Here is a 27492-nt window from a genome sequence, read left to right as displayed (position 1 = left end):
ATATCCAGAAAATCTACAAGCACTCAGGCTACCTATCAATTAGAAGAACTTATAGATATTGACCAAAACTTAGACACCTTCTCTAATGAACAATTAAATACACTAAACCCAAAACGATTATATCATCAGGGATTGTTATCTTTTTCCACTTCACTTTATAGACATCATAGAACCCAACCATTACACCTACCCGATGGGGGAGAAGAAAGATTTAACCTTATGAATGAAGAATCTGCTAGACTACTCTTACAAAGAAAACATAACTATATTCACCTAGGACTTATTGTGTTTGGCCTCAGAGGACTTACTCGAAAAAGCATAGGAGCTAAAGTTTTCTTAGTACTATATGACTCAAGGTTCTCTGACAATGACAAAGTGGTTATTGGACTTATAGAAGTATATATGAATAGTAATTTAGGAATTACGTATTTTTGTCCTAATTTTAATATGACCATTCCAGACTTTATTGACCATATTAAAATTTCTGTTCAAGCGAGGGGATATGGTGATTTTCAAAAACATAATATTCAAATAGACATAATCTTTCTTGGAAAAACAATGACTAGCATTAATAACAGTTTTAATATATATATATATATATATATATATATATATACATCCAGCTCTGCACACAATTGGATACTAAAATTGAAAACCATATTATATATATGAAATATGTTGGCCGTCTTAGTACACATGGGATGCCTGATAGTATTTTAGACGTCCCGAGTGTTCGTGTGCCCCTAATATATCAGGCATACACTCTCATGCCTGATTGAAAAGGGTACTCATGTGTCAGGTGGTCCAATAGGGCTCACATGCCCCCTCCCACATGAGGTTTTTTTTTAAAATTCCTCTCATGTGCATGCTACAATTCTCTTCTTTTTTTTTTTAATGAAAAGTTAAATATATATCATCAAAATATGAACAACCATGAAAGTAACCACAAAGTCCCTTATATCATGTCTGGCGAACTGTCAGATGTGTAAAGGAGAATCTCTCACTCTCTCCATGACACATGTTGGCTACCTACTAATCCTCCATACAAGGTATTGAAGCTGGGGTATCAATCAATATTACCCATGATCTATGTCTATACTGTCCGTGTCTCAATATCATCACTATCCATTCTTTGTCCTGCATCCTCTATCAGTGGGTGTCTCTACACCGTCCATGCCATGTGTGTCTATCATGTGTCTATAAGCAACTAATAGCTCCAAAAAAAAAAAAAATCCTATCCACCTCCTCATGTGTCACGAGTCTAGAAGCCCGGTGTCGTCACTAAGTCACTTGATGTCACTTTTAACAAGTGACCAACTGTCAACAGATTTGATGTGTCTTTATCGCAAGTCAATTGCTATTGAGTAGATAAGCCTTTTGTGGTGACCCTATGCACCCTTATGGACTTTTTGGTAAAACCTCAGCTATAAATGAATTTAATGTTATTCTTACCGCGAGTCATTTACTGCGAACTAGATAAACTTTTATGATGAGTCTATTTACCCTTTTGGGATTTTTGGCAAAAATTCAGTCATAAACGAATTTAATGTGTTTATATAGCTATTCATTTGCTATGAACTAGATAGATCATTCTAAGATGGTTCTATTCACCTACTCCTCTCTCTCCTTTGATTACATCCAAGGTGGTGTTAGTTTCCACAAACCAACACTAAGGTGATGTTGGTTTGTAAAAACTAGCACCAAGGTGGTGCTGGCACCACCAAACCAGCACCTTCTACTTTGATGCTAGTTTGTAAGATGATGATGACTTGTAAAAATTAGTACCAATATGGTACTAACACCACTAAACCAGCACCATTCACCATGGTGTTGGTTTGTAGAAATTGGTACCAAGTGGTGCTAGTCTTTAGGCCAGCTCCAACTTGCCAGTGTTGGTCTTTCAACACCAAGTGGTGTTGATTTGTAGAAAGTTTATAAAAATCAACACTAAGTGGTATTGGTTTGTAGAAACTAGCACCAAGTGGGGTTGGTTTCTACAAATCATCACCAAGGTGGATAATTAATGCTAGTTTGGTGGTGCCAACACGAAGGTGGTGCTGATTTCTATAAATCAGTACCATCTTACATGCAATCAAAGGAGAAAAAAGAGACGGGTTGGCCTAGGGACTAGTTGGCAGAGCACTGAGGGCGAACGAATTACCTTTTGCCATAAAATAAGAGAAAAGAGAGTTATTGCAGACAGATGAGAGAGATTAAAAAAAATAGATTTTAGCCACGTAGATCATCCATGTTAAACGTCACCCACAACCACTCACATAAATATGTGCAAGTTATTATTCTTGTGTGTGTATAATATACATATAGAAATAGAGGAATATTATACCACATACTTTATGTAGCACACTCTATGAACATCTAATGTAATTATTTTTTTGCTTAATACTATACTGAAACCTCTAAACTCTAAAACCAAAACCCTTCAAAATAGAGCCCTCTTACCATGTCAACCACCTCCTCATACCGTTGACGTAGTCCCGTATAGAGGGGGTGAAGCACATCAACGGTGTGTGTATATATATATATATATTCAACTCAATTAAAATTGCTATACTTAGAATATTTATATATTGATCAAAATTATCAGACTTAATTAAAATTGTTTAAAAAATGATCAAAATCACTTTAAAATTATTATAACAGGTATACTATTAACTACTATAATATTATTGTGTTACACTTTTATAATATTTATGATTTAGTTATTATAACAGTTTTGAAATTTATTTAGATCAAATTGAATCAATTGTAATTAATTTTAACTAAATTGATAAGAGTATTTTGATATAAAAATATATAGTAATTTTACTTTATATATTGTTACAGTCTCACAGATATAAGAATCCTTAAATAAGGATATGCGGAATGTTATTTTAACGTTTTTAATAAAAGAAGTATCGTTTGATGAAAATTATATCATGAAGAAGATTTTTTTATTTTTTATATTTAAAAAAATAATAATATTAGAGAGTTATACATAATTATAGGATTTTGATACCCTACTTATATCGCCTGAGTACCCCGTATAATTTTTTAAAGTTTAGAGCTTAAGTTATAGTATTTAAGTTTATGTTTTAGTGTTTAGACTTTGGCTTATAGTATTTAAGTTAAAAAAAATTAAAAAAAATAAATATGATGCTTAGAAGATAAACACATAAAATAAATAGGATGGGGTGTCAAGACTCTACAGCTATAATTATAAAAAGGGGCTGAAGCATATAAGTGAGCCTTGGGAAGTGTGTCTTTCATTTGGAGTGGGCATATTTCTTCTTTGCAAAAGCACAATTAAATATATCCCTTTCCCGGATTCCAATTGCACTGCCTTGATTTTCTGTATATTATTCTAATGCTCAATTATTACTTTGTGATGCTTTTATTTTTATCATTAAGCTAATAAATAATATTTGTCACTGTCCTAACCATGTAATTAAGTTATTGGCCAATATACTGCCACAGAAAAAGGCTTGTTGTGGGAATAAAGTGGATGAACAAAAAAAAAAGTGTACATTAAGTTTAAACAGATTAATGCAATTACCCTATAGCTTTGTATGTTTACCTATTATCTGAGCTTCAACTTAGTGGCGAATTGCTCACAACAATTGTGAGACAGCGGTCTGATTATGAATCATGATTATTACATGCTCATGGCAGACTGAATTGCTCGCATCACACTATTATGGTTCATAACAGTGGCTACCCTTCTTTCCTTTTGCCTTTCCTCCTTTCTCTTCTTTTCCTATTGACATATTTTAACTATATTAATTCCCTTTTGCCTAACTAACATAGAATTAGTTTTAAAAGGAGGATAGTCTAGGGGAATAATAATACTACATTTTTTATATTCGCGCACATATTTATCTAAGAAATAATAAATGAAAATATCTCATAACAAATATTTATTTAATATTATTACAGAGAGATGCATGTGCATGGGATCTAGTAAAGCAGGTGAGCTAGGGCGGAATCCGATGCCTAATTTAAATTAAATAAGTCAGTGCACATGCTTTTTTTAAACTTAATTAATAAAAAAATATTTTTACCTAATTTTACTCTAAAAACGAAAATTTATTCCTAAAGAAAAAGAAATTGGTAATCACAGAGACATACACACACAACCACCCACTTTTGTACCTCTGGTCTATAGTCTCCTGCAAGTGGGGCTCCACATGGGTCCGCAGCTTCACCGAGTCGGTCCGCCGGTTTACCTGACCAAACGTGAAACATCTGGAAACGGATAGTCCATGTCGGTACTAAGCGTTATCCGGTTCCAGCGGAACACCACAACTCGTTCCTCCTCCTTCTCGATAAATAACCTGTCTCTGCAAAGCGAGGTCGTTGTTGGCGTAATAACTTAGTGTGGGAGGGCGTTTTGTTCAATAGTCGCCTTTTCACGTTTTTTAAACGCCGACAACAAAAAAAGAAAAAAAAAAAAAAATAGAAACAGAGCAAGCTTCATTTTCGCCGTCTTTCATCGATCGATCGCGCTGCAGAACCCTAATCGATCCCTGTTTGATCTTCCAGTTCCATCCCTCCGAACTCAGATCTAGGGTTTCTTTATGCTCGTCGGCTGTGATCTTCTATGTCGAAGAGCGACCAGGCTGGCGGTGTCGAGATCCGCGACGTTTGGGCAGGCAACATCGAAGCAGAGTTCGAGATCATCCGCGAGATCGTCGACGACTTCCCTTTCGTCGCCATGGACACCGAGTTCCCCGGCGTCGCCATCCGCCCCCTCGGAGACTTCATGTGTCACGCGGACAACAACTACCATGTCCTCCGCGCCAACGTCGACCTCCTCCACCTGATCCAGCTAGGTCTAACCTTCACCAACGCCGCCGGGATCCTCCCTTTCTCGGAATCTGGGCGTCCCATCGTGTGGCAGTTTAACTTCATGGAGTTCGACGTCGACCGAGATATCAGCAACCCTGACTCCATCGATCTCCTTAAGAAGTCGGGCATTGATTTCGCCATGAATCGGGAGCATGGGGTGGACGCCAAGCGCTTCGCGGAGCTCCTCATGTCGTCGGGCGTCGTCCTCAACGATTCTATCAGCTGGGTGACCTTCCATTGTGCCTACGATTTCGGATACCTCCTCAAGATCCTGACTTGCAGAAGGTTGCCGGAGACAAGAGAGGAATTCCTCCAACTCGTCAGGACGTTTTTCCCTGTTGTGTACGACATTAAGCACCTCATGAGGTTTTCAAACAGCTTCCATGGGGGTCTTAACAAGCTCGCTGAGCAGTTGGAGATCGATAGGGTCGGGATCTGCCATCAGGCTGGTTCAGATAGTTTGCTTACTGCTTGGACATTCAGGAAACTGTTGGAGAAACACTTTGATGCGCCGATTGAGAGATATGCTGGAGTTATGTATGGACTGGAAACTGAATGAGGGCAGAATGCTCGGCGATGTTAGTTCTTTGAATTTGAAAAAGGAAAAAATAATATCAAAGAAAAACTTTATTTGAAGAGTACGCATTTATATGCCTATATTTTGCTTTTCCATGCTAATATGTTCTTGCTTCTTTGCATTGTTCGTAGGTTCATATTTATCTTGCTTGCAATCTCTTATACTTATCTGTTACTAACCATTACAGAATTCAGAAGGCTACACTTTCGAAGTGTTGTGTTCTGTTTACCATTTGCTTTCACATTATGTTTCTTAAGCAGATGTTTGCACTATCTTGTAGAGAAGCTGGCAAGACTTTAAAATCAAGACCATAGAGGTGATGCAATTACCTCGGTGCATATAATTTTTTCTCATTACGGTTGATGGTTCTCTCCACCAGTTAATGTGAATAATTTCTTGCTAGAGTTTCTTGAGCAGAAGAGGGATTCTCCAAGTAGGTCAGATTTTCTTGCAGTTCTGTGCTAACTAACTAGAGAGGAAATTGAGGTATTTCTTAAAACTTGTTATGGTTTCTGCTACAAGTTTGCATTGGTGTTGTTCATTTGGTGAATTTATATGATCTTCCTTTGTACTATCCTAATCCTTATTAAATGCATCTTTGATTTTAGAGTTCATTTGCTTTGACATGTTCGCGTGTCTACAAGGAGACGTTATAGTGAGCAGGTAACCTATTACATTTTCTTCAAGTCATCTATTTCCTGATAAAACTAGGATCCTCACCTCTCCATTTTTACATGGACCCGTTGCCTTGCTTTCTGTTAATTTATCCTTGTTTATGACATTGTATCATATATGATCTGAAGCAGCAATTTGCCCTTTGGATAAGCAACATTAGTTATTGCAAATCATAAGGAAAACTTGCAGTTATATCTTGTTAATGACTTCTAGTTCTATGCTCTAATTGTGAGTTCACATTCTCATTCGAATTTCGTGGAATTTATTTGACCTACTCATTGTATCTTTGATTTGCTTGAAATTGTTGTACAGCACTACTAATAGACAAAAAAAAGTACCATTTTTAGTAGATAAATAAAGTTGGTTGAATCATTTTTTGAGAGTTATATTTCAGTTTGGTTTGCAGATAATTCAGTGTCTCCTTGCAATTTTCTTTTCTTTAGGTTTTGAATAAGTCTACTTGGGAGTTACAATTTGATAGGTCTGTTAGAAGGTGGATCTTCGCGCTTGTGCTTGTTGATACATTTCTGAACTCGATTGTCTTCATTTTAAGTGTATATATTTGATATCAGTATCATATTGTATTAGTTGCTAATTTGGTTTTTGGACCTGCTTATGACATACATGAATGACTAACTATTCTTCCATTGCTTGCAATTTCAAGTCTATTATTTCCCCGTTCAATCTTGATGCTTATGGTTGGAGCAAACACATCGATGAAGTTGCTGCCAGTATCTTTAAGATTAATTTCCCTTGTGATTCTATTTCTGTGAGCTCTCCATGCTGTTGTAATATGATAGATTAGCTAATCTAGATCAGAAGAAAAACACCTATTAGTTGATTTGGTCGACCCATCATGTTGGCTGATGATGATTTGTCTAGTCTCAGAATCAACCAGTTAAGCTTAATTGCTTGTGTCAGGCTAGATGGATGCGCGAGGTGTGTCTGCTTAATTGACTCGCTAAACTTGATTGGACTGACCAACCTAATCAACTCACCCTATCTAATTGTTCGCTCGACTAAGACCATTTGGATCGTCTGGCTTACTCAAATTGCCGGTATCACAGTCTAATAAGAATGCTCGAATGCTCGCTCAGCCCGGCCAAACAAACTAACTTGATTGATTTGCTTAGATTGTTTAGTCTATTTTACTCAATCGATCTTCTTGGACTTAGGGCAGAATATTGATGGACAAAGTGAAGAGTTTCAAAGATGCATAAAAAATTGACTCACTCAAGCTAAAAGAAATTTATTTTCTAGAAAAGGCGCATATCTTTATTACTCAAAAAGAAATTTTTTCATTTACTATGATTTTACATTACAGTAAAAGAGAATTAAGAGGATTTTAAAAGCACTTTTATGAGTTTAGTCTTTATATATATATATATAAAGTTGGCACTAGTTATTTAAGTCTTTGGGTCAACTGATCTTGAGATAATTAGTTTGATTTTATGGAAGTTTATTTCATACACTTAATTATCATTGGAGGCGGCTTAATTTGTTTATTAGATTAATAGATTTGAAGTGTAATTTATACATATTTAGAAGGAATTCAAATCGATTCTTTTATACACTTCTAAATATTTTACTATGCGTGTATTATATTATTATTATTATAATTATATAAATAATAAAATAGATTGCTCAAAACATGCACTTGGTGTGGGCAAATAAAAGGACCTCTGATACTAAACAGAGCAGATGAGATTATAAATAGCAAGGCATCATGGCTTTTGAGCTATACTTTTGAGTGAGTGTTCATCTACTTTGTGTATTGAACATAAGAATTGAAGGAAATTAAACCACTGCAATCCTAGACTTCTACTTAAGGTTTAATTTCGTCTAATATCTTATCTTCACAATCGCTTGATCAAGTTTTGATGGTGGTTCATTGATCGAAATGAACCAGGGGAACTAAACCTTTGATAAGGTGAATTTATATAAGGTTTAGTTTTAATTTGGATTTAGTTTTTATCGATATATTTTCTTCATCTCGGTCTATTTTTCTATTCTTTGAAGAGATATTATGAAAACGATGAGAGTTTAGAGTTTTATAGATGCATAGCTTTTGATCTTGATTCTTTAATCTTTGATCCAATAGTTTACCTAATTAAAATCATAGTGATAACATTCAAATTAACCACTAAACCCCACAAATTAACATCTGTTTCTACCTTAGTCACAGTAACACACTGGTGCATACTTAGGACGCTAGTATACTTCTAGTGATTAGTTAGTTAATCATCATGATTAAGTTATGATAATTGATGCTATATATATATAGTGCTTAAGCTAATTAAGAGTTGACTGCCCGGCAACTTTTGCGGACCTCGCCAGAGCTGCCCGCTGGCGGCGCCAGCCTGCCCATCCTCACCATGGAGGCCGTGAAGTCCTCGAAGAACAGCGCCTCGTCTGCGGCATAGGCCTTTGCGAGCAGGCCCACCTCCCCTGCTTCCCCAGCCAGGGCCTGGTCCGACTGAAGTAGCCCCTCGCCGGCGAAAAGGTTGGCGTAGTACTGGTTGTCAAACACCATTGGCGAGCCCACGTCGAGGTGGACCAACGATGAGGCTGTCGTCGTCCCATTTGACGATGGCGACCCAGAACAGAGCTGCCGCAGAGACTGCAGGAAGAGACGGTCGCCTGTGCCGGTGAGGCGGGAGGCGAACGTGGAGCAGCGGGCCTTGCCGATGGTGTGGGCGCCGGAGAGAGCGACCATGTCCTTGGCGGAGAGGCCGACGTTTTCAAACTTTTGGAGAAGGGTAGCGACGCCGGACGTCGGAGATGGGAGGTTGGTGGTGGCCATGGACAAGCTGGCGACAGTGCCATCCCTCCGGCCGACCTCCACCGGCCATGTCGGTCCTCCCGACTGCGTAAATTTCATGAACAAAAGTGAAAATTGACATATGCGGAAACTGCGAAGGCCAAAGTGAAAATTTCGCAGATATATAAATAAATACCAAAAGAACAGAGTCTCGGGCAGCAATGGCGAGGAGATCGGCGCAGGAAACCGTCTCCGGGCAGGCCATCTCCAGCTCCGCCTTGATCCCGTCCACCACGTCGAAACCCCTCAGCGAGTTGGCGTTCGGCCCCGCCGTCTTCTCCCCCGTCATCTCCGCCGTGTCGTCCAGAAGCACCGACGCGTCGCAACCCTGAATCACCGCACAGTTCCAGACGCCATGATGAAATTACACTAGAAGATAAAAGAGTGAATTTAATGAAGGAATCGGCGGTGGCGAGGTCGACATTGACGAAGCAGTCGTGGAAGTGGAGGCGGAGGAGGGAGGCGGCCATGCGGGCATCGTCGGCCACAGCACGCTGCACGCCGGAGAAGATGATGGCCTCCGCCAGCGGGCAGCTGGTGAGGTACAAGTCGAACTGCAAGGAACCATCGCCGCCGCCGCCGCCAATGCAGTCTTTGGACGTCTTCAGAGCATTGAGAGGAGTCTGTAGAACGAGGCTGAGTAGGAGGAGGACGGTCGTTGGCGACATTGCCGGCCGATGTTGTTGACGAGGGACTGATAGCTTTGAAGGCTTATAAAGGCAAATGAGGGAGGAGGAAGAGAGAGTCATCCTCCATCATCATCATGATCAAATCTCGCTGCATTGGACGGCTGAGGACACTTCCAAGAAATTTACATTTTGTTCCTAATACATTTATTATATCTTTTTCGCGTTTTAAATGAGCTAGTGTTTTAATATCGTTTAATCTCTATTTACTAACTCTATCAACTTAGGAAGATCATCAATGTATGAAGATGAGTGACTAGATTGCTCGACATCCTTGATCATCGTCACCTATTCGATTGTGTTTTGTCCCTGATGCTCGCCGCTGCCCACCCTTACGGCTTGCCTAACCACCCTACCTGATGATGAGCACCTCACTCGATGCTTTTCCTCAAGGACCTCAACCGACAGCAAGATTGGCTGACTCTTCCTCAATCGTCACCACCCTACTCGATTGCCATTGGCCTCGACGCCTTACCTGATCACCCTGCCTGACATTGAGTTTCTTACTCAATGGCCTTTAGTTTTGATGATTGCCCACCTCACCCCGACTGATGGCCCAATTCGGATCCTGTCTTCAAATTTCTCTGTCCCATGTCCCCTGCTGATCGGACGGATCAAATTACATCTCAAAGCATCATGACATCCTTAAGATGTGTGTAATATCCTCGTGATATGCAAGACATCCTTGAAATATAATCTAATCCATCCGATCGACAAAAGGACACGGGGATAGAAAAATTTGAGGACAGAAAATCCGAACTCCTGATGGCCCGCCTTGCCCCCTAGGCTTTTGTCGAATGTGCACCGATAAATTGGTAATGTCGCATTCGTCTAACTTTGGCAAACAAGTTTTTATACAATTCAGCAAAATACGCTCTGCGACCCTCTCCCTTGATTTGAAACAAGTAAATAAGGGTGTACACTACAGATAAACTGACCCTAAAATCGAGCGAGGTAGCGAACCAAAGCTTAACTAAATCAAAACCCCAGTAATCCCTCGAGTCTTCTAACATAGACAAACCACATGAGACGCACTCACTGTCTGCTAATAATTAGGGAATATGGGGAATGATTGATGCTCAGTCCTTGTCAGAATCACCGTGTATTTGGTGAGACAGTAGTCGTCGTCACCTGCTTAGTCTTAGGGATCAGAAGGCATGTGGGGAACTCAGAGGAGCAGTTACGATATACATTGATCATCGGTGAGCTCAATAGATCAAGTAAAAGATCTGATTTGGTGGGAGAAATAAAAGATGACACCATCTGTTTATATGGCCCTATCAGACTCACATCCACCTCACTTGTTATCAAGTAAAGCTTATATATATGATGCCCCCACGGGCGGGATCAACTGGTTATGACATGAATTCTTGCAGCATGAGTCGAGAGGTCGAGGGTCTGCGACAACAAATGCGATAACATCAATATCTGTCCGTGCTAAACACCTGAGACCACCATGTCATAGCTGGGCCCGTATTCACCGTGATTTACTCCCTCTCATACTTGTGGGGCCGGGTTGAGGGGGCCGTTAGGTTGGCGGTTCCAACCTTTTGCAGCAAGTAAAGCTTATATATGTCCCCGCAGGCTGGATCAACCGGTTAAGGCGTGACATCCTTGCACAATGAGTAGTAGGGTCGAAGGTCCACGGACACGCACTGGATGAATAATCTGGGCCGGCTGTGTTAAATTCCGGAGACACCACGCTTTACCCGGACTAACATTCACCGCTGATTTACCTCCTCCTAAGATCCTTGTGGGGCCAGACCTAGGGGGCCGTTGGGCGGCGGGACCCGCCTTTTTGCACAACAAAGTAAAGCTTATATACTTTGGACACCTCGAATCAATTGGTTGAATTGGGTCAGCTATTCGAAACAATACGAACCAGGTTCTAGTTGACAGCTTGAAAAAAGTTGGAAAACTCAAACCATACTGAGGAATTTGATCCTCGAAGTTAATCTCTCTATTTCTACACTTTAGCAATTACATGGATGGATCAAACCATAGGAGTACCTGGGTTTGTTTGCCTTCGTCTCATGATTTTAACTCTGATGGGGTTTGTGTCTTCGTTGCAGACAAATGATCGAAATCCAAGAAACTGTTCTATGCCCCTTCCTCATTGTTTTGATGTATTGTTAAGTGTCAATGGAACTTTCAGGCCAAAGGTGAGAAGATTGACATGAGCTGAAAAAAAATCGATCACATAGTCAACGAAATTACAAAAATAATTTACAATAGGAACAAAGTTAAAACAAAATTTGGAAAACAAATCTTTCGGGGAATTGTTAGTCCAAAATTCTATTCGAAATGTCTGAAAATAAACTCAACATGACTATCGAAGCCACACTAGCTAATCTTAAACTCTATCAGTATGACCATGGAAGATATACTAGAACGATCACAGAGAAAAGTAGTTGCAATTGTCCCACCACTTCTCAGTTCTCCTTTGCAAACTTTCTTTGTCAGAGCCGTAACGCTTTGACCAGAAATGCAAAAAATAAAAAACATTAATTGAGACATTGATCTATTACACAATGTAGATTGGAACACAAGATTTGCACTGCAAATGGAATCAGAAACAAAATTACATTATATCACTAATGTGGTGTTTACTTCATTACTTCAAGGGGCAGTAGGAGAGAATTATAGCAGTTTAAGTAATAGAAAAAGAAAAAAATATCTTACACCAATTTTGTTCCATTCATCTTGTTTACTTGAATGGAGTGGGAAGGGAACTAAAACTATATTTCTCGCCATTTTCATTCAATCTGAGTGGAAATAAAATATTGAGGAATTGGATGGGAAAATTTACCCCTCTCTCTTCTCCCTTTTGAATAAACAAAAAGGAATTTAAAAGTTTATTTATTTATTTATTCATTTATTTTCAGCCAAGTAAACATCCCACAAATACAAAATAAAATTTAAAAAAAAAACCACCAGACATAAATTGTAGAGGAACTCAGAAAGGGAAAAAAAAAGAAGAGAGAGATGGCATGGATAACATAATCAAACCCCTGTGGGGATTTGGCTGGGAATTAATCTTGTTGAGCCATGAATGATGATTGTTTACTGGTGTCCAACTGTACGAAAGTTGACAACTATTAACCAGGAGTGATATTTCCATATGAGATCAATTTTTACAAGGAAAGCATATTAACTTTGTTATGTTTAACATATGTCACACTATGGCTCACAAGAAATATGAAATGAAATTGCTAGTGCATCAAGCCATATTTGCACAACTTATTTAGAATCAACTATCTAAATCTTAGCAATTGCAGTAGTAAATATTCAATTTAATTTTTATTTATTTTTATCACATTCACTAATGCTTTCTTTGGTTCCCTGTACCCCTACCCTACATCAATATATTTGAGTATTCCAAGTATAGATACTATTAGTTGTCTTTGAAAATATCCATACCTTCTATTTCTAGTAAGTTCACATATTGAATGTGGCATTCTCGTCTCTATTATATTATCCTTTTGTTTGGGTTTGGTTTTGACCACATCTAACATAGCATTCTCATCTCTATACTATTGTTTTTTTACTACTTTTCTTTTAATCTTTGACTAGAGGTGTCTCTATACTACATTTGATGTGAGATAAGTTCACGTTTGTGCTGGAGCGTGCAAGAGTAACAAGATTTTTTTTCAACGAGAAAATTCCTCCATCGCTTACCATTAAATAAAGCGGTTGTTGGTCAAACTAAGCTTGTTTTTCGTATGTCTCATAAATAATTCTTGTAACCTAGGGGAACACTATGATCATAGAAGACTCTAGAAGCTCACCTCCATTTTGACCACTGAGGACAATAGAAAAGGGAACTTAGATGCAATTTAAAGAAAGACATGAAAGGCGTAATCCATGCACTAAAGACCTTATGTAAATCCATGCTAGCTATTAAGAAGAATATATACTCATAAATGCATGCCTAATATATATATATATATATATATATATATATATATATATATATATATATATATATATATATATATATATATATATATAAGAATTAAAAGATGATAAAGAGATGCCTAAGAAATCTCTAAGGTCCTGATGGTCCAAGAAAACTTGAAATATTAACTTTTGATGAGTGAAATAGTTAATACATGGATATATTAAATGATCAATCTAAAACCGACAACATATCATGCAATACAAGATTCTTAAAGACAATTATGCCGGAAAAGGCAGTCATAACAGATAAAACATTCAAATTTTTTACCAGTTATCCAAAGCGACAATTAAAAAGGAATATAGCATAATCAAATATAATTATGACTAACCAATAATTTGCAACATACGACTGTATAATAAAAAAAGGCAACAAGGTGTAATATGTAAAGACGACAAACTAACTATTTTAATGATGCTCTATAAACCACACAAAATTTGCGGTGAAATATAGTTCTCCAACCTTCGAGACAAATAGTGGTAACCAAATTATGCAGTCTATACATTACAATTGCCAATACAGCATACACTTCTAGCAGCATATTTTATTGTAATGTGCAGTTTCACATAGGAGTCTTAATCAATAGAACAACCACCAAATCCAAATAACTTCAGTTAGACTTACAAGCATACACAATTGAAGTTAGAGAAACAAACTATTCTATTCATACACTTCCGGTAAGAAATTCTAACTACCAAGACCATGACATGAGAGGAGTATCGAGAAACAGAATAAGCATCACATAACCAGAAACATGATATATCTCCATATTCACTTTTATGGTTAAAATAAAGGGCAGCCTGATGCATGAACTTCCCACCACTTTTACAGCTAAAATATGGAATGATATTCTAAAAAAATCCTCATGCAGAAATTTTTTGAATAATTTCCCCAAAACCCTACGAGCATCTGCTGTGGACAATGTAGATTTTAAGAATATCTAGTTCTCTTTGTAAAAATTCTTCTATCTTCTGTTTCTTTCAATTCTTCATTCATTTCTTCATGTGGACAAAGTAGATTTTTTAGTTGATTCTTACAATCATGGCAGTTAAAACAGATGCACACATTAAAGAGAAAAATAAAATAAAATCCTATGGTAAATAGATAGCCAGCTTCTTTCTAATCATATGCATCAAAACGAGTAGATAATCTAATATTAAGGGGATTAAACAGAGATATCTACTAATCAGATACCGTCCAATCTTCAACTTCTAATCCTCTTATCAGATGAAAAGCAAAACCACGACATGAATTTGAATACGAACATAAGATGGCAAGCAAGTATAGAAATGCAACAATCACTAATGCAAATGGGAGAAGGAAAAGAACCAACTCTTTTGGCAATGTTGTCTCAGCACTGATGTGAGACAGGTGAATCAGAGGCAGAGCATTGTGGCTTGGAAGTCATCGTCGGGTGGGGGCAGCAGGTTCAGATCAAATGGTAGTGTGTTCATGCGCGCTGATGTGGTGCCACGCTCGTCGTCGACAACCGAGGACGACGACCCGCAGTCACTGTGGCAGTCGTCGTCGCCATCAAGGACGCGCTGGGGAGGCGGCTTGGCCCGCCTCCCGAGTTGCGACATCGGCCGATGGATTGGCGCGGGAGCAGGGAGACGAGGTCCGCTGAACGACTCCACGGTGCTGCTGTGACCGCTCGATGCCGGAACATGGCGGCCTTGCCCGAATGGGAATTGCGGGCGGCGCAAGGTAGGGGAGGTCGAGGGAGGAAGCGCGGGGGAGGATGAGGACGCGAGGGGGAAGTTGGTCTTGGCCGCGGGACCACGGAGAGCGCGAGCGGCGGCGTCGTAGGCCAGGGCGGCAGCCTCGGCCGAGTCGAAGGTGCCGAGCCACACCCTGGCCTTCTTCCAGGGGTCCCGGATCTCAGCGGCGAACCGCCCCCACGGCCGCTTCCGCACTCCGCGGAAGCGCGGCTCCGCAGCGCCAGCCGCCGCCGGAACTCGGTCCTTCCGCATCTGGTCCACGAATCAGGGGAAGAGGATGGGGGAGATCGGATCAGAGGGAGGTCGAATCTGCCGTAGAAAAATGAGCAGGATCAGGGCGAAGAACCGATCCGTGGGCCGGTCGCTTCATCGACGGCGATCGATCGCATCGCCACGCCACGCCACCCGAAGAAGGAAAGATGAGCAGGATTTGTTTGTTTGCGCTGCGACGGGTCAGGGTCAGCGTCACCATCACGTCTCCGTCGCTCTTCCCATTGATTTCTTTCCTCCTCCCTCCCTCCCCTTCCCTTCCCTTCCCTTCGCATGCTCCGGCCCATTTCGGACCGCCTCAGATTCCGCCGAGACGGTCCAGGAGATGGTCCGGAATGTCGCACTGGACCCAGCCCAACCGACTTATTTTTTTTCTTAAAAAATTATTTTAAATATATTAAATAATATTTAAAAATATTTTTTGTTAATATTCTCGCGAGATCCGTGTTTCTTCTCGAAGATAGGGACCGCTCTTCCTCCTTCCCCGACCTCTGCTCAATCCTCGATCCTTCTTCTCATCAGTATCAGCGAGAGGAGACGCTGGCCGAGAGGCCGCGGCGCTCCAGTCGGGCTTTCTTTCGCTCAGTGAACCCGCCGATTTGTGGCAACGGCGAGGGTTCCGCCTCCCAACGCTCTCAAGAGGAAAGCGTCGAACACCTGGTCAGCAGTTCAGGAGACCCGTCTCTCCGCAAAGGTAACCCATTTCATTTTTTTCTCTCCCTATTTTTCACTATTGTTTTCTTGATGCTTTGTGGATTGTAATAGATACATTCTGCATTTCCATATCTTTCCAGTTTCCACCAGTGGGCTGGGATTCGTTATCCTTTCGTTTTGCCTTGGCCGATTGATAGCTATTTATTGTAATTGAGTTATCTCTTGGTGGGATTTTACATAGTTGAAGCATACTTTTCTCACTACGTTCTGTAGAACATAATGCTTGATCAGCAATAGCATTTTGGATGAAATCTTTATCTATCGTATTTCTCTTGTTCTTTTGGTTGAATGTTCATCATGTTTTCAGGATCCATAGGGTGGTCTTCACTATTGGAACATCTATTGCATCCGTTCTTCCTTAATTATATTTGTGTTCAACGGTTGAAATTTTAGATATGGATACATTATGATAGTAAAACTCTGAATCAAGCTCCATGTATATATTCTTTCTGTACCTCAAAATTGATACACATCAATTTGGGCAAGAATTATCATGAAAGATTTGAAACATATCAATTTAGGCCAAAATTACTTAGTGTTGGCTAACCTCTCTATCTTCAACTTTGAGCCTACCTTCCACCTCTCCAGGCTAGATTATCATGATATTTTGTTGTCAATCCTGTTATAATTGTATAATTATTTCTGTGAAAATTTTGGTTCATTAATATTGAAATACTTCAAATGGTGTAAGATCGTTCAATCCATATGAGAAACTGTTATCCACATATCCAAACATTGTCACTTTCCTCCTCTTGAGCAGCGGCTCTAGCAAAATATGTGGTCTCTTCTCCACATTATCTACACGGCTTCTGACCGAGGGCCTGTCCATATTTGAAGGAACAAGGATGCAGTTGAATAATTTATCCATATCTTCACTAAAGATTTGATGTCCTTGTCAAGGCGAGACTCGAGCATAATTCTGAATCATCCTTGTTCTAATCACAATTTCACCATCTCAAGCAGCCATTTCTAGTTTAAATGCTTCATCATGGTCCAAATTGTATCTTAATAAGAGAACCAACTCCATTAACTGAATAAGCCAATCACTGGTATAAATTGTAGCTTCTCAACATTGCTGTTGATTTCTGATATGTGAATCACTCACATGCAGCTACGGCCTTGGTTGGAGATGTCGACCATGGCATGCCAACAGGAATTCTCGCAGAGAGCAGCTGAAGTCGATGGGCCAGTTGAATCCACATAGATGGCAACTCTTGAAGAAGCCCTTTGCAAAATTTTGGAGAACACCAGCCCCTAAAACCACAGAGATTCTTGCCGTCTCAACAAGTGAATAAGCTTAGATGATTGTGGAATTTATTCAAACAAAAACCGATTCCTGCTTCATTTCTTGTACAGAATCTTTCCTTAGATGTGGAAACAAATATTGTTTTTGGCTTAGAAAGCACGTTTTGTTTTTGATTTTGCTTCTTGCTAGTCCCCTTGCTTGATGCATATGTAAGTTGAATGGCAATTGAATGATCTGCAACTGTACCCATTCTACTTGAATTCCCTATCAGAAGCTATTTTCTTTTCAGAGTATTTTACATGAATCCAATGATTATTGTTTGTGTTTGGTTGGAAACTTAGTTGTTGATAGCGAATCTTATTTGGTATCACTTGAACTTTATCATTCTAAACTTGAATCGATTGAACTGACCGAAATGGTGCGATTCTTACGCCGAGGGGCAACCAATTGAACCCAACCAAATACACACTTTCAAAGTTTTACTCCTTGTGTACAAAGGAGGAAAGTTCTTAAGGAGAAAGATAAGTTGATTTTGTAGATTTTCTTTCTTCTAAGTAGAGGGTAGAACTTTTCTTTTTATACACATCCAAAATGATTTATAATAACCTTGATAATTATTCAATTTATTTTTCCCTCATCTTATTTGTAATTTTTTAAGCGTGGTGATCTAAAAATTGGTCAAAATAGAAACAAGAAATGTATTAAATTGAAAATAATAATAATTCTATCAATTTTCTTTGACCACTTTATATTTAGAAATATCATGTTGCCCCTGCAACTTTCAACTTCTTCCATATTCACCCTATTAGGATGATTTAGATTGATTAAAAAATAGGCGGAGGAGATGAGATGAAATGGATTTGGAGGGTAAACTGATATGTTGATACCATGAGAGGTGAAGTGAATATTTTGATAAATTGTGAGGGGGCAACGTAAAATTTTGACATTAAAAAAAATCGTACGGAATATTCGATCGGAATCATTGGCGGCCACAAATTAGCAATTGGTCGAGCGAGGAAGGCAAACGAGAGCAATCGCTGCCGCGGAAGCAAGCAGGAAACTAGCTCGAGAATGGAGCTTGGAGCCATGGCCACTGCCCCCCTCTTCTCTCCTTCCTTGCTCTTCTCAAAGACCGATCCAAGAAGTGCTAGAAGATCCCGTCGCGATCCTGCTACTCCTTTCCTCTATAACCCTCTCGCCCGTGCAGCTTCTTCCCCCTTTGGTTCTTCTCTTAGGTCCTCTTCTAGGTATGATTTCCCTCTAATGTGTTTTGGGAATTCCCTGCTGGTTTTAAAAATTTTGGTGGGCGATTAAATTTTGATGAGTGTTTTGCCATGAAAGAGGGGTCTTTTTTTTTTTTCCTGCACGAAGGAAGCTTCCGTTGTGCCCTTTTGGATAGCTCAAGCTTCTGTCTTTTTGTTGATTCGTTGTTTTCTTTCTTCGATCGGTATGGTTACTTCCGCTGCAAGTTCAATGTTTTATTGAAGTAAATGTTCTGAAGGTTGATTACTAGGAATTTGCTTAATCTACAATTGATATAAACAAGACCTTTTTGTTGATTTGATTCTCCCTGTGACTTCTTAGAAAAGGGTTTTTGACGAAACGCTGCTGCTGTGTGTATAGGAGGTTGAATCGAGTGAAGGCCGCAACGGTGCAAGAGAAAGATGAGAAGGTGAAAGTGGAGGAATCTTTTCCTGCAAAAGAACTACTGTACAATGAGAAAGACGCAACCAATTCAGAACCAGGAACCAGTGAACCAGTATCATGGAATGTTAAGCTTGAACAGTCCTTTAACATTTTTCTGACAGTATGTTTTTACTTTTTCATGCTTCAATTGTTTGCAGATGTTACTTTAGATGAAATTTAGCTCTCCATACATGTTCATTTGTCTTAATACTATATATGCTTATAGGCTTATGTTGCAAATTGCCCATAGCAGCAAACAACTGCATGTTTTTGAATGTAAATTGAAGCGAATACAGTATTTGGAGAATTTTTTTTAGTCTGTTGATATTTCCAACCATGATACTTTATATATGTCTGTGAAGCCTAATATGTAACAAAGTTAGAGTGATAGTTTAGATAATGGCCTTAGCCTCTTCTCTCCTCTTTTATCACTTAAAAGTTTAAAATTTTATTTGTGATAGTTGTTCTTCCTTTATTAATCATTGGACTCTTTGGAAGTGGATTTAGGTTAATAGCTAACTTGCTAAGGTATATTTCTTATAGGATACAACAATCAATATCCTTGATTCGTTATATCATGATCGCCACTATGCAAGATTCTATGTCTTGGAAACCATAGCTAGAGTCCCATACTTTGGTGAGTTCTCTATATTTTTTAATATATTAACCTTTTCCTGACCATGCTATATTTTGTTCTATTGTTCAAGGTTCAAATCCTTTTGCCTCCACTGAGTTTTCTTATTTGTTATTGAACTTTTTTATCATGTAGCTTTTATATCTGTCTTGCACCTGTATGAGAGCTTTGGTTGGTGGAGAAGGGCTGATTATCTGAAAGTACATTTTGCTGAAAGCTGGAATGAGTTTCACCACCTACTTATCATGGAGGTACAATTTTCCTGTTGCATTCCAATTGCAATGAACAATTCTTGTGGCTTTTACTTTTCATTGAAATTCCAGATAATCTTCTAAACTTGTTTGTGCTTGTTCAAATTTAAAGTTTCCGTATTGTTCAAATTTAAGGTGAATTTACAAAATGGTTTACAAGCTCTAAATCTTTTTTCTTTTGTTTGTTTCCACTACTGGGTCGATTATGTTTGGGGATACTACATCCAAAATATGAATTATCCAGGGCCTTGGACATACTAGTTCAGATATATGACTTATCCAGAGCCTCGTCCTCACTTTGATCCAGGCGCCATAATCTGTGTAGGGAGAGACGTGAAAATTTCAGCAGACCAACCCACAAACATGGTTAGGGCAAGATAAAAGAAAACTAGGAGTTCAAGCCTTACGCCAATCAAGATTTGTGTGTGTATATATATATATATTATAGATATATTTCTTTTATGCATACTATAGTTTTTAGTTCACTATTCTGATATATATAGTGAAAAAATTTTGTTTGTTTGGATACAATAAGACATCATAGGGGAGGGCCACATCAGAGGCCCTAAGCTTGCCTAGGACCACACTTTGTGATGTATATCATTGTAAATATGTTTCTTAAGGTTGCATCTGTCTATTTTGTATCATTGATTAATTCAATTTAATTTTGTTCATGTTAGATTAGTTAATGACTAGTGTGTTAATTCACTATTATGAAAGGAACATGATATTTCATAAGTGTTAGTTCGCATAATACAGTTGTTTTTCCTAAGAATGTGTATTTATTTCCTAATTTTGTAGTTCTTATACTCACATTCTAAAACCTTAGTATGTGCACATTATGTTTTTTATTTCATTTTTTCCATACTGATCTTACTCGCACTTAATGCCTTAATGTGCACATTGTGAGTTCCTAGTTGATAATCACTTTTATATGCCGCAAGTCGATTGGTCTCTTTGATGATACATCTATTGATTAGAGAGTCTGTATTAGATGAATGTTGGACTCTAACATTCTGATATTCTTTATCACACTCTTGCTTCCTTTCTGCAGGAATTGGGGGGCAATGCTTTCTGGTTTGATCGTTTCCTCGGTCCATTTGTTGCATTCTTTTACTACTTCATGACTGTTGGAATGTACATGTTGAGCCCCAGAATGGCATGTAAGTATAAACTTTTGTCTTTGTACAATTATATATTTCACTGGTATATTCCTTTAGATGCCCAAATTGCATGGTTACAAAGGTCTAAGGTAGTTAGAATAAAGGATTGAAATATTGAACCGTGTTAGAGTTTTAGTACCACACCCTGCTAATATAGTTTTGACACTTACCTACAAATAATTGTAAGTTGATGTTAAAAATCATTTGCCATTAACATTTGATGCAATAGGTTATAAATTGTTATGTGCATCTAGACTATTGGTTACACCACAAATTAATTATTTACTGATTATTATAATTATTTACTTATAATTGTAATTAAATTTCCTGATGATTACAAGTAAATATTTATCAGTAATAAATTATTTATTTGTAACTATAAATAATTATTCAATTTACTTGTATAATTACAAGTAAATAATCATCACTAATAAATACTTTATTAGTAATTATAAATAATTATTCAAGTTATTTATCGTTATAATTATTTATTATACCATGTAATATATATTGCAATTAATGAAAGCTTATAATAAATTTATAGCAATTTATTTATCATATAAACAATTAATAGTTTACTTCACGAACCCTACTTGATTGATGGTATTTAAGATATCGTAGGCCTACGATACTTTTTTGCGCCTTTATATTATATTACTCTTGCTCTAGTTTAGCTTTGAGTACTTTCTTTTGCATAAAAAAAAAAGGACAGCCCTGTGCACAAAACTCCCGCTATGCGGGGTCCCGGGTAAGGATCCATTGTACGCAGCCTTATCCTGCTTTTTTGCAAGAGGCTGTTTCTTTCGCATATGCTTAAAAATTTATTTATTCATGTATTTATTGAAGCCATTTTTGATTTAAAAAATGGCAAAAATGTCAGCTACAACTCACCATTTTTTTCCCTCTCATCTTTTCATATTTACCCGCAGATCATTTTTCGGAATGTGTTGAGCAGCACGCATATTCAACCTATGACAAGTTTATAAAGCTTCAAGGAGGTGCATAGCTTCTCTGAAATTTCACTCTTTTTTCACAAAAAATAAATTTTTTAAAAAAATCCTATGATATGCATCAATTACATGACTATGATGCATTAGATCGACCTTGGTAAATATATGGTTATGCTTCAGAATCCATACCAAATAGTTGTACCTGTGTTTAATTGATATAGTGCTGCATATCCTATTTCTGTGTTACCTATTTGAATTACAGGTAATTTAAACATTTATGACTTTATATTTAGAAGCCCAAGACTCTGGAAGCTTTATCGATGATATTCTCATTTCTTTTAGTTAGTAAGGAAAATAAAGAAAATAGCAGGAAAAGAAAGAAATAATGTACTTTATGACATGTTAATCTACTTGATAGATGTCACATAATTAAGTTCACATATCTGATACGTTTCTTCCAATTGTGCAGATGAACTAAAAAAATTGCCTGCTCCAGCAGCTGCCATTAACTACTACCTGAATGAAGATTTATACCTGTTTGGTAAAATTCTTGAATCTTGTTTGGTCCCAATTTCCCCGCATATGATTGTGATACTTTCTCAATGTTTCAGACGAATTCCAAACCTCAAGAACTCCCAAGACTAGGAGACCCAAAATAGGTAGTTATGCTTGATTGTTTGGATGTATTGCTAATTGATGACCCACCCCTATATAATGACTGTTGAATGATATCTATTCATCTTCTCCAGAAAATCTTTATGACGTTTTCATCAACATTCGCGATGATGAAGCCGAACACTGCAAGACAATGGCAGCCTGCCAAACTCACGGGAATCTTCGCTCTCCGCACTCGCCCAAAACCTCTGAATGAATGTCGAAGGCCTCAATGACGCATAAGTAGACGTAGTTTGTATATAGTAAACCTTAGATGACTCTCTTGTTAACTTGTTTGATAAAAAAGCATGAGTTCTTCTTTGACTTACCTACAAATGAAATAGATGTCGATCGCACACAACTCGTGTCCCTGCTCGAGATGGATCGATATCGTATGTCTCAGGAATACTAAAGGCTTCTTAATTTCATGTTGGCTCCAAATAATGACAGTGTAGCTTTGAGTACTAACATAGTTGTTAGCTTTGTATTATATTTCTTTTGAAATTATTAATTATCTTTAATGTTTTATCCTCCTAAAAAACAGTTTATATTTTACCCTTTGATCTATAATTGTGCATTTAATTCCGCAAATTGATTTGCTTTCTTAGTACAATAATTGCTGCACGGTATGCTTTCCATCATGTGCATGGATCTAGGCCACCGCATTAATTACTATAATTTAGCTCATTAATTAATTGGTCAGTCCATTAATTTTATGTTTTTTTATTTGAAAAAAAAATTAAAGAGATAAATCTTCCCTCATATTTTCAATAATTTTACAACATAATTTGTATATATAACTTTTAGGAATAGCTAGTGTTTTTTTTAAGATTAAAATTAGCAACTATCCCCATACTAAAATACATAAATTGTTTTAAAAAAATATTTAATAAAGATGCTGTAAATATCTTTTAAGTGATAATGTATCTATTATATTATTTATGAGACTAATAATTGAAATGTTTTTAAATGTTATTAGAAATACAAAATATATTTCTTGTATTATTATATATAAGGCTAATTTTAAAAATGTTTTTTAAAATGCACTCTAATAATTGAGGGCTTTTAGAAGATAAACTCACAGTGGATGATTCAACTACATGTTTTAAGTCATCCTCAAGGATTTTAAAATAAATCATTGTTCATTTTATTTAAAAGAATAACTGTGAATTTTAATAGAATTATTATTATTGCATTTATACATATAGATCCGGTCGTATAAAAGTTTTCTACCGGCAGCTTATGGCAAACTAATCGAGCACAATTATTAGAGTGCATTTTAAAAAATCATGTTAATAATGTACGGTAAGAATATGATAATGCTCGGCCCTAAGACGTGTGGAAGGATAATAAATCCAGGTGTTGAGCAGTCTTTTAGGTAGGAGAAATTTATTCTCTAAAGAAATGAACCCAGATAATTCGAACCTTTTTTAGATCTTATTCCTAAAATTATAAAGAAAAATGAGATAGAAGAAATTTTAAGGAAAAAAAATTCAAATGACATTAAAAAAAATAAAATAATGGATCATGAATTTACGTATTTATCTTTAATTTTTTTTTTAAGATTCTTCTCTTAAATATATCATTGCTAAAAATAAAAGTAATTCGAATCTTACTCATGTTACTCTTCGTCTGATCGTCGATACCTTCCGCCTCCTCTAGATTATTTTCGTCGTGGTATTCCGAATCTGCCCCGAACGAGAGTACGATAGATTAAGTCAAATAAAATATTCTCTTAAAATATATTTTATCATTGTATAAATATGAATTATTCTTCTCTTAGCCGTTACGCTTTGCGGCGGCGGCGGCGCCCGCGCGGGTGCGGCAAATGGGGCAAACGGGGGCGGTGAGGAGCCACGGGTCGACGCACTGCGCGTGGAAGCTGTGCCGGCAGAGCGGCAGCAGCCTGCACCGCTCCCCCGCCCCGAACCTCTCCAGGCACACCGCGCACTGCTCCGCCTCCTCCTCGGCCGCCGCCAGCGGAGGCCGGAAGGCGTAGCACGGCAGCCTCCGCACCTCCTCCGTCGACAACCCCCTTCCGCGCCCTCTGCACCTGGCCGACCGCCGGCGGAACACCCGGGCGACGGTGCACGCTTGCAGCGCCACCAGGACGGAGAGCCCGGCGAGCAGCAGCGCCACTGGCACCGCGGCGGCGACGACGAGGAGCCTGAGGCAGGGCGAGGCGAGGCTGCCGGCGAGTAACATCAATAAAACAGCGCGGCGGAGAAGCTTATCCTCTGGGTCAGCCGAAGGACACATAGGGCAGAGGAAAAGAGAGGCTAAGCCTAATAAATTGGAATGATTTAGATCCAGCCACGGCCGACGGTCCCATAAGATCTTATCAAAATCTATTTTTTATTTTTTATATCTGATCCGGTGGTAATGTGGGACCCAGATGGTAGAGCAGCCAATGACTCATGGGAATCAGAGTCAAAATAGTCAATATCCAGTGCCCGGTCGGGTAGCCGACGTACCTGCCCGAGCGACAAAACCTGCCCGAGCGACAGTGCGACAGCCCAGCTCAACGTTGGGTTTCCGACGCTCAAGGGCCGAGCGGAATCCCCGCTCGGCCGGACGATAGACATAACTCGACCACGCGCGGCAGGGCGGAAGTAGGATGAAGCACTAGGGGGCGAGCATGCCTCCCACTCGGATCGGTCACTCCATCAGCAGTACAAGGTCTCGGTCAAGCAAACTCCCCACCCAGCCTCGCAGACGACAAGAAGAGCAGGAGGGAATATCTTCTTCGGGGAAAGTGTCACCGACAATCGATATGGTTGGCGGCATGATCAGGCAGAGAATCGTACGGTGGAAGTTTCCACTGTCACGTCAGGGATATGCCCGGTCTGTTAAGCTATGACGTCAGACGTGCTTTTCTGACACACTCATTGCAAGTATGCTTTGAGAAGCGTGCACGTCTTGATAAGCGTGCACGCGCCTTCAGGGAGTCATATATAAGGACCCCCAGACTTCAACAGAGGTATGCGTGATTCATCACTGTAGCTACAGTTCTCGTCATTCTACTTCGATTTCTTGCTGCCGGAGGCTGACTTGAGCATTGGAGAGTCGTTGCCGGGAACCCCTTCCTGGCTCGGTTTTGTGCTTGCAGGTTCTCGCCGAAGGCCTACGTCACTCACAGGGCTACGCGGAGTCAACGAGAGCACCACGTCCCCAGTGACCGTCGACTCGGCATTCAGACAGGATCAAATTGGCGCCGTCTATGGGAACACACCTGAATCCGAGCCGAGAAGATGGAGGAAGCTGGACGCTCACACACCGTGACACTCTCTCCAGAAGAACTCGACGCGCTCATCCAGGCGCGAGCGACAAAATAGTGGAGCAGCAGCAGAGGGCACAAGCCGAGCGGCTTACGCAGCAGGCCACCTCGGCATCCGGTGGCCGAGCGGCGTTGGAAGATCAATCGGAACAATTTTCTACTTGGGTGCAGAATAAAGGGCAGACCGGCACGCTAGGAGATGCACCACCCGCGCCAATTCCCTTCCATCGAGCCCTATTCCAGACTCCCTCCGAACTCGCGCAGGCCAACCAGGGATCGTCAGCTGATGAAGCGCCCGCGCGAGACGTCAAGAAAGGCAAGGCGCCTTAGATCGATTCTTCTCCCAAGCGGATCAATTGCCAGTTCTCAGAGGCGATTCTACAGGATCCGCTCCCGAGGCACTATGCCCCCCTGGCGATTGGAGAATACAGTGGTGCGACTGACCCGGACGACCATCTCGGTAAGTTCGATAATGCCGCTACTCTACATCAATACACTGACGGAGTTAAGTGTCAGGTCTTCCTCACTACCCTGTCCGGCTTGGCGCAACGATGGTTTCGGAGGTTGCCGGACGAATCGATTCGGAGTTTTAAGGACTTCCGGACGACGTTCCTCCACCACTTCGCAAGCAGCAGGCGGTACCAGAAGACTAGCGTCAGCCTGTTCTCCATGAAGTAGGGGCCCAGAGAAACTCTCCGAACCTACATCCAACGATTCAACCAGGCAGCCATGGGCATCCCGACAGTTTCATCCGAGACCATGATGCACGCCTTCACCCAAGGGTTGGTCGATGGGGATTTCTTCTGTTTGCTCATCCGAAAGCTGCCTCGCGATTACGACCATATGCTGAAGAAGGCGAGCGAATATATCAATGTGGAGAAAGCACAAGCGGTCAGAAGGAAGGAGGCGCTGTCAGAACCATCCGCGCCGACTGAAAGGAGGCCACCTATCAGCCACCATCCCCCAAGAGGGCCCCGAGCTGAGGGAGCCCGACAGCATTACGAGGCCAAGCCGCATGCCATCTAACACGTGGATGCCGAACAGCCGAGGCCGAAGGGAAAGGTATGGACTCTCATGTTTTGTTCCCTACACCAGTCAGCTAGCCACAACACCCGCGATTGTCGAGGGTTCGCCCCAATTATCTCGCCGACGCCAAGAAACTATCGCCGTTGATCGCCCTCGCCCAACCAGTGACATTGGCACCGGGACGCCGGACGACGAGAAGTTAGACGATCATCCGAGCGGCCACATCACGGTAATCAACCCCGGACCTCTCACGAGCGAGCTAGACCATCCGCACGGGAGGAAGAAAACAGAAGCAATGACGCTCAGGGGGAGATCAATATCATAGCAGGAGGGCCCAT

At 39.8% G+C, this 27492-nt stretch overlaps 5 protein-coding genes and 1 long non-coding RNA gene across 6 annotated transcripts; 2 read left to right on the top strand and 4 right to left on the bottom strand.

Annotated features, from left to right (window-relative positions):
* Positions 1-4353: 4353 nt before the first annotated feature.
* On the top strand, positions 4354-5481 carry LOC122008802 (probable CCR4-associated factor 1 homolog 6). Its single transcript, XM_042564649.1, has one exon. The coding sequence runs from the start codon at positions 4598-4600 to the stop codon at positions 5402-5404; it is 807 nt and encodes a 268-aa protein (XP_042420583.1). The 5' UTR covers positions 4354-4597; the 3' UTR covers positions 5405-5481.
* A 2660-nt stretch (positions 5482-8141) lies between these two features.
* On the bottom strand, positions 8142-9467 carry LOC122008805 (peroxidase 40-like). The gene is made up of 3 exons (XM_042564653.1): positions 9341-9467; positions 9055-9246; positions 8142-8963 (listed from the first exon to the last, which is right to left on the bottom strand). The coding sequence occupies exons 1-3, from the start codon at positions 9386-9388 to the stop codon at positions 8394-8396; spliced, it is 810 nt and encodes a 269-aa protein (XP_042420587.1). The 5' UTR covers positions 9389-9467; the 3' UTR covers positions 8142-8393.
* A 1962-nt stretch (positions 9468-11429) lies between these two features.
* Positions 11430-15819, bottom strand: LOC122008804 (ethylene-responsive transcription factor 3-like). The gene is made up of 2 exons (XM_042564652.1): positions 14896-15819; positions 11430-11785 (listed from the first exon to the last, which is right to left on the bottom strand). Exon 1 carries the CDS (start codon positions 15533-15535, stop codon positions 14939-14941), a length of 597 nt encoding a protein of 198 aa, XP_042420586.1. The 5' UTR covers positions 15536-15819; the 3' UTR covers positions 11430-11785; positions 14896-14938.
* A 2687-nt stretch (positions 15820-18506) lies between these two features.
* LOC122008801 (ubiquinol oxidase 4, chloroplastic/chromoplastic-like) lies at positions 18507-23341 on the top strand. The gene is made up of 9 exons (XM_042564648.1): positions 18507-18760; positions 19137-19320; positions 19743-19836; positions 19969-20084; positions 21139-21247; positions 22177-22245; positions 22667-22738; positions 22809-22856; positions 22947-23341. The coding sequence occupies exons 1-9, from the start codon at positions 18585-18587 to the stop codon at positions 23066-23068; spliced, it is 990 nt and encodes a 329-aa protein (XP_042420582.1). The 5' UTR covers positions 18507-18584; the 3' UTR covers positions 23069-23341.
* LOC122008806 lies at positions 18838-19198 on the bottom strand. The gene is made up of 2 exons (XR_006119377.1): positions 19062-19198; positions 18838-18975 (listed from the first exon to the last, which is right to left on the bottom strand). It is a non-coding gene; the product is annotated as an uncharacterized LOC122008806 (long non-coding RNA).
* On the bottom strand, positions 20104-25125 carry LOC122008803 (RING-H2 finger protein ATL73-like). The gene is made up of 3 exons (XM_042564651.1): positions 24642-25125; positions 24468-24539; positions 20104-20401 (listed from the first exon to the last, which is right to left on the bottom strand). The coding sequence occupies exons 1-3, from the start codon at positions 25108-25110 to the stop codon at positions 20247-20249; spliced, it is 696 nt and encodes a 231-aa protein (XP_042420585.1). The 5' UTR covers positions 25111-25125; the 3' UTR covers positions 20104-20246.
* Between the last annotated feature and the right edge of the window lie 2367 nt (positions 25126-27492).

This window comes from Zingiber officinale, chromosome 8A (assembly GCF_018446385.1).
Source record: "Zingiber officinale cultivar Zhangliang chromosome 8A, Zo_v1.1, whole genome shotgun sequence".
Taxonomy (NCBI): domain Eukaryota; kingdom Viridiplantae; phylum Streptophyta; class Magnoliopsida; order Zingiberales; family Zingiberaceae; genus Zingiber; species Zingiber officinale.
Note: the sequence above shows the minus strand (reverse complement) of the source record. Positions and strands in the feature narration are given on the sequence as shown.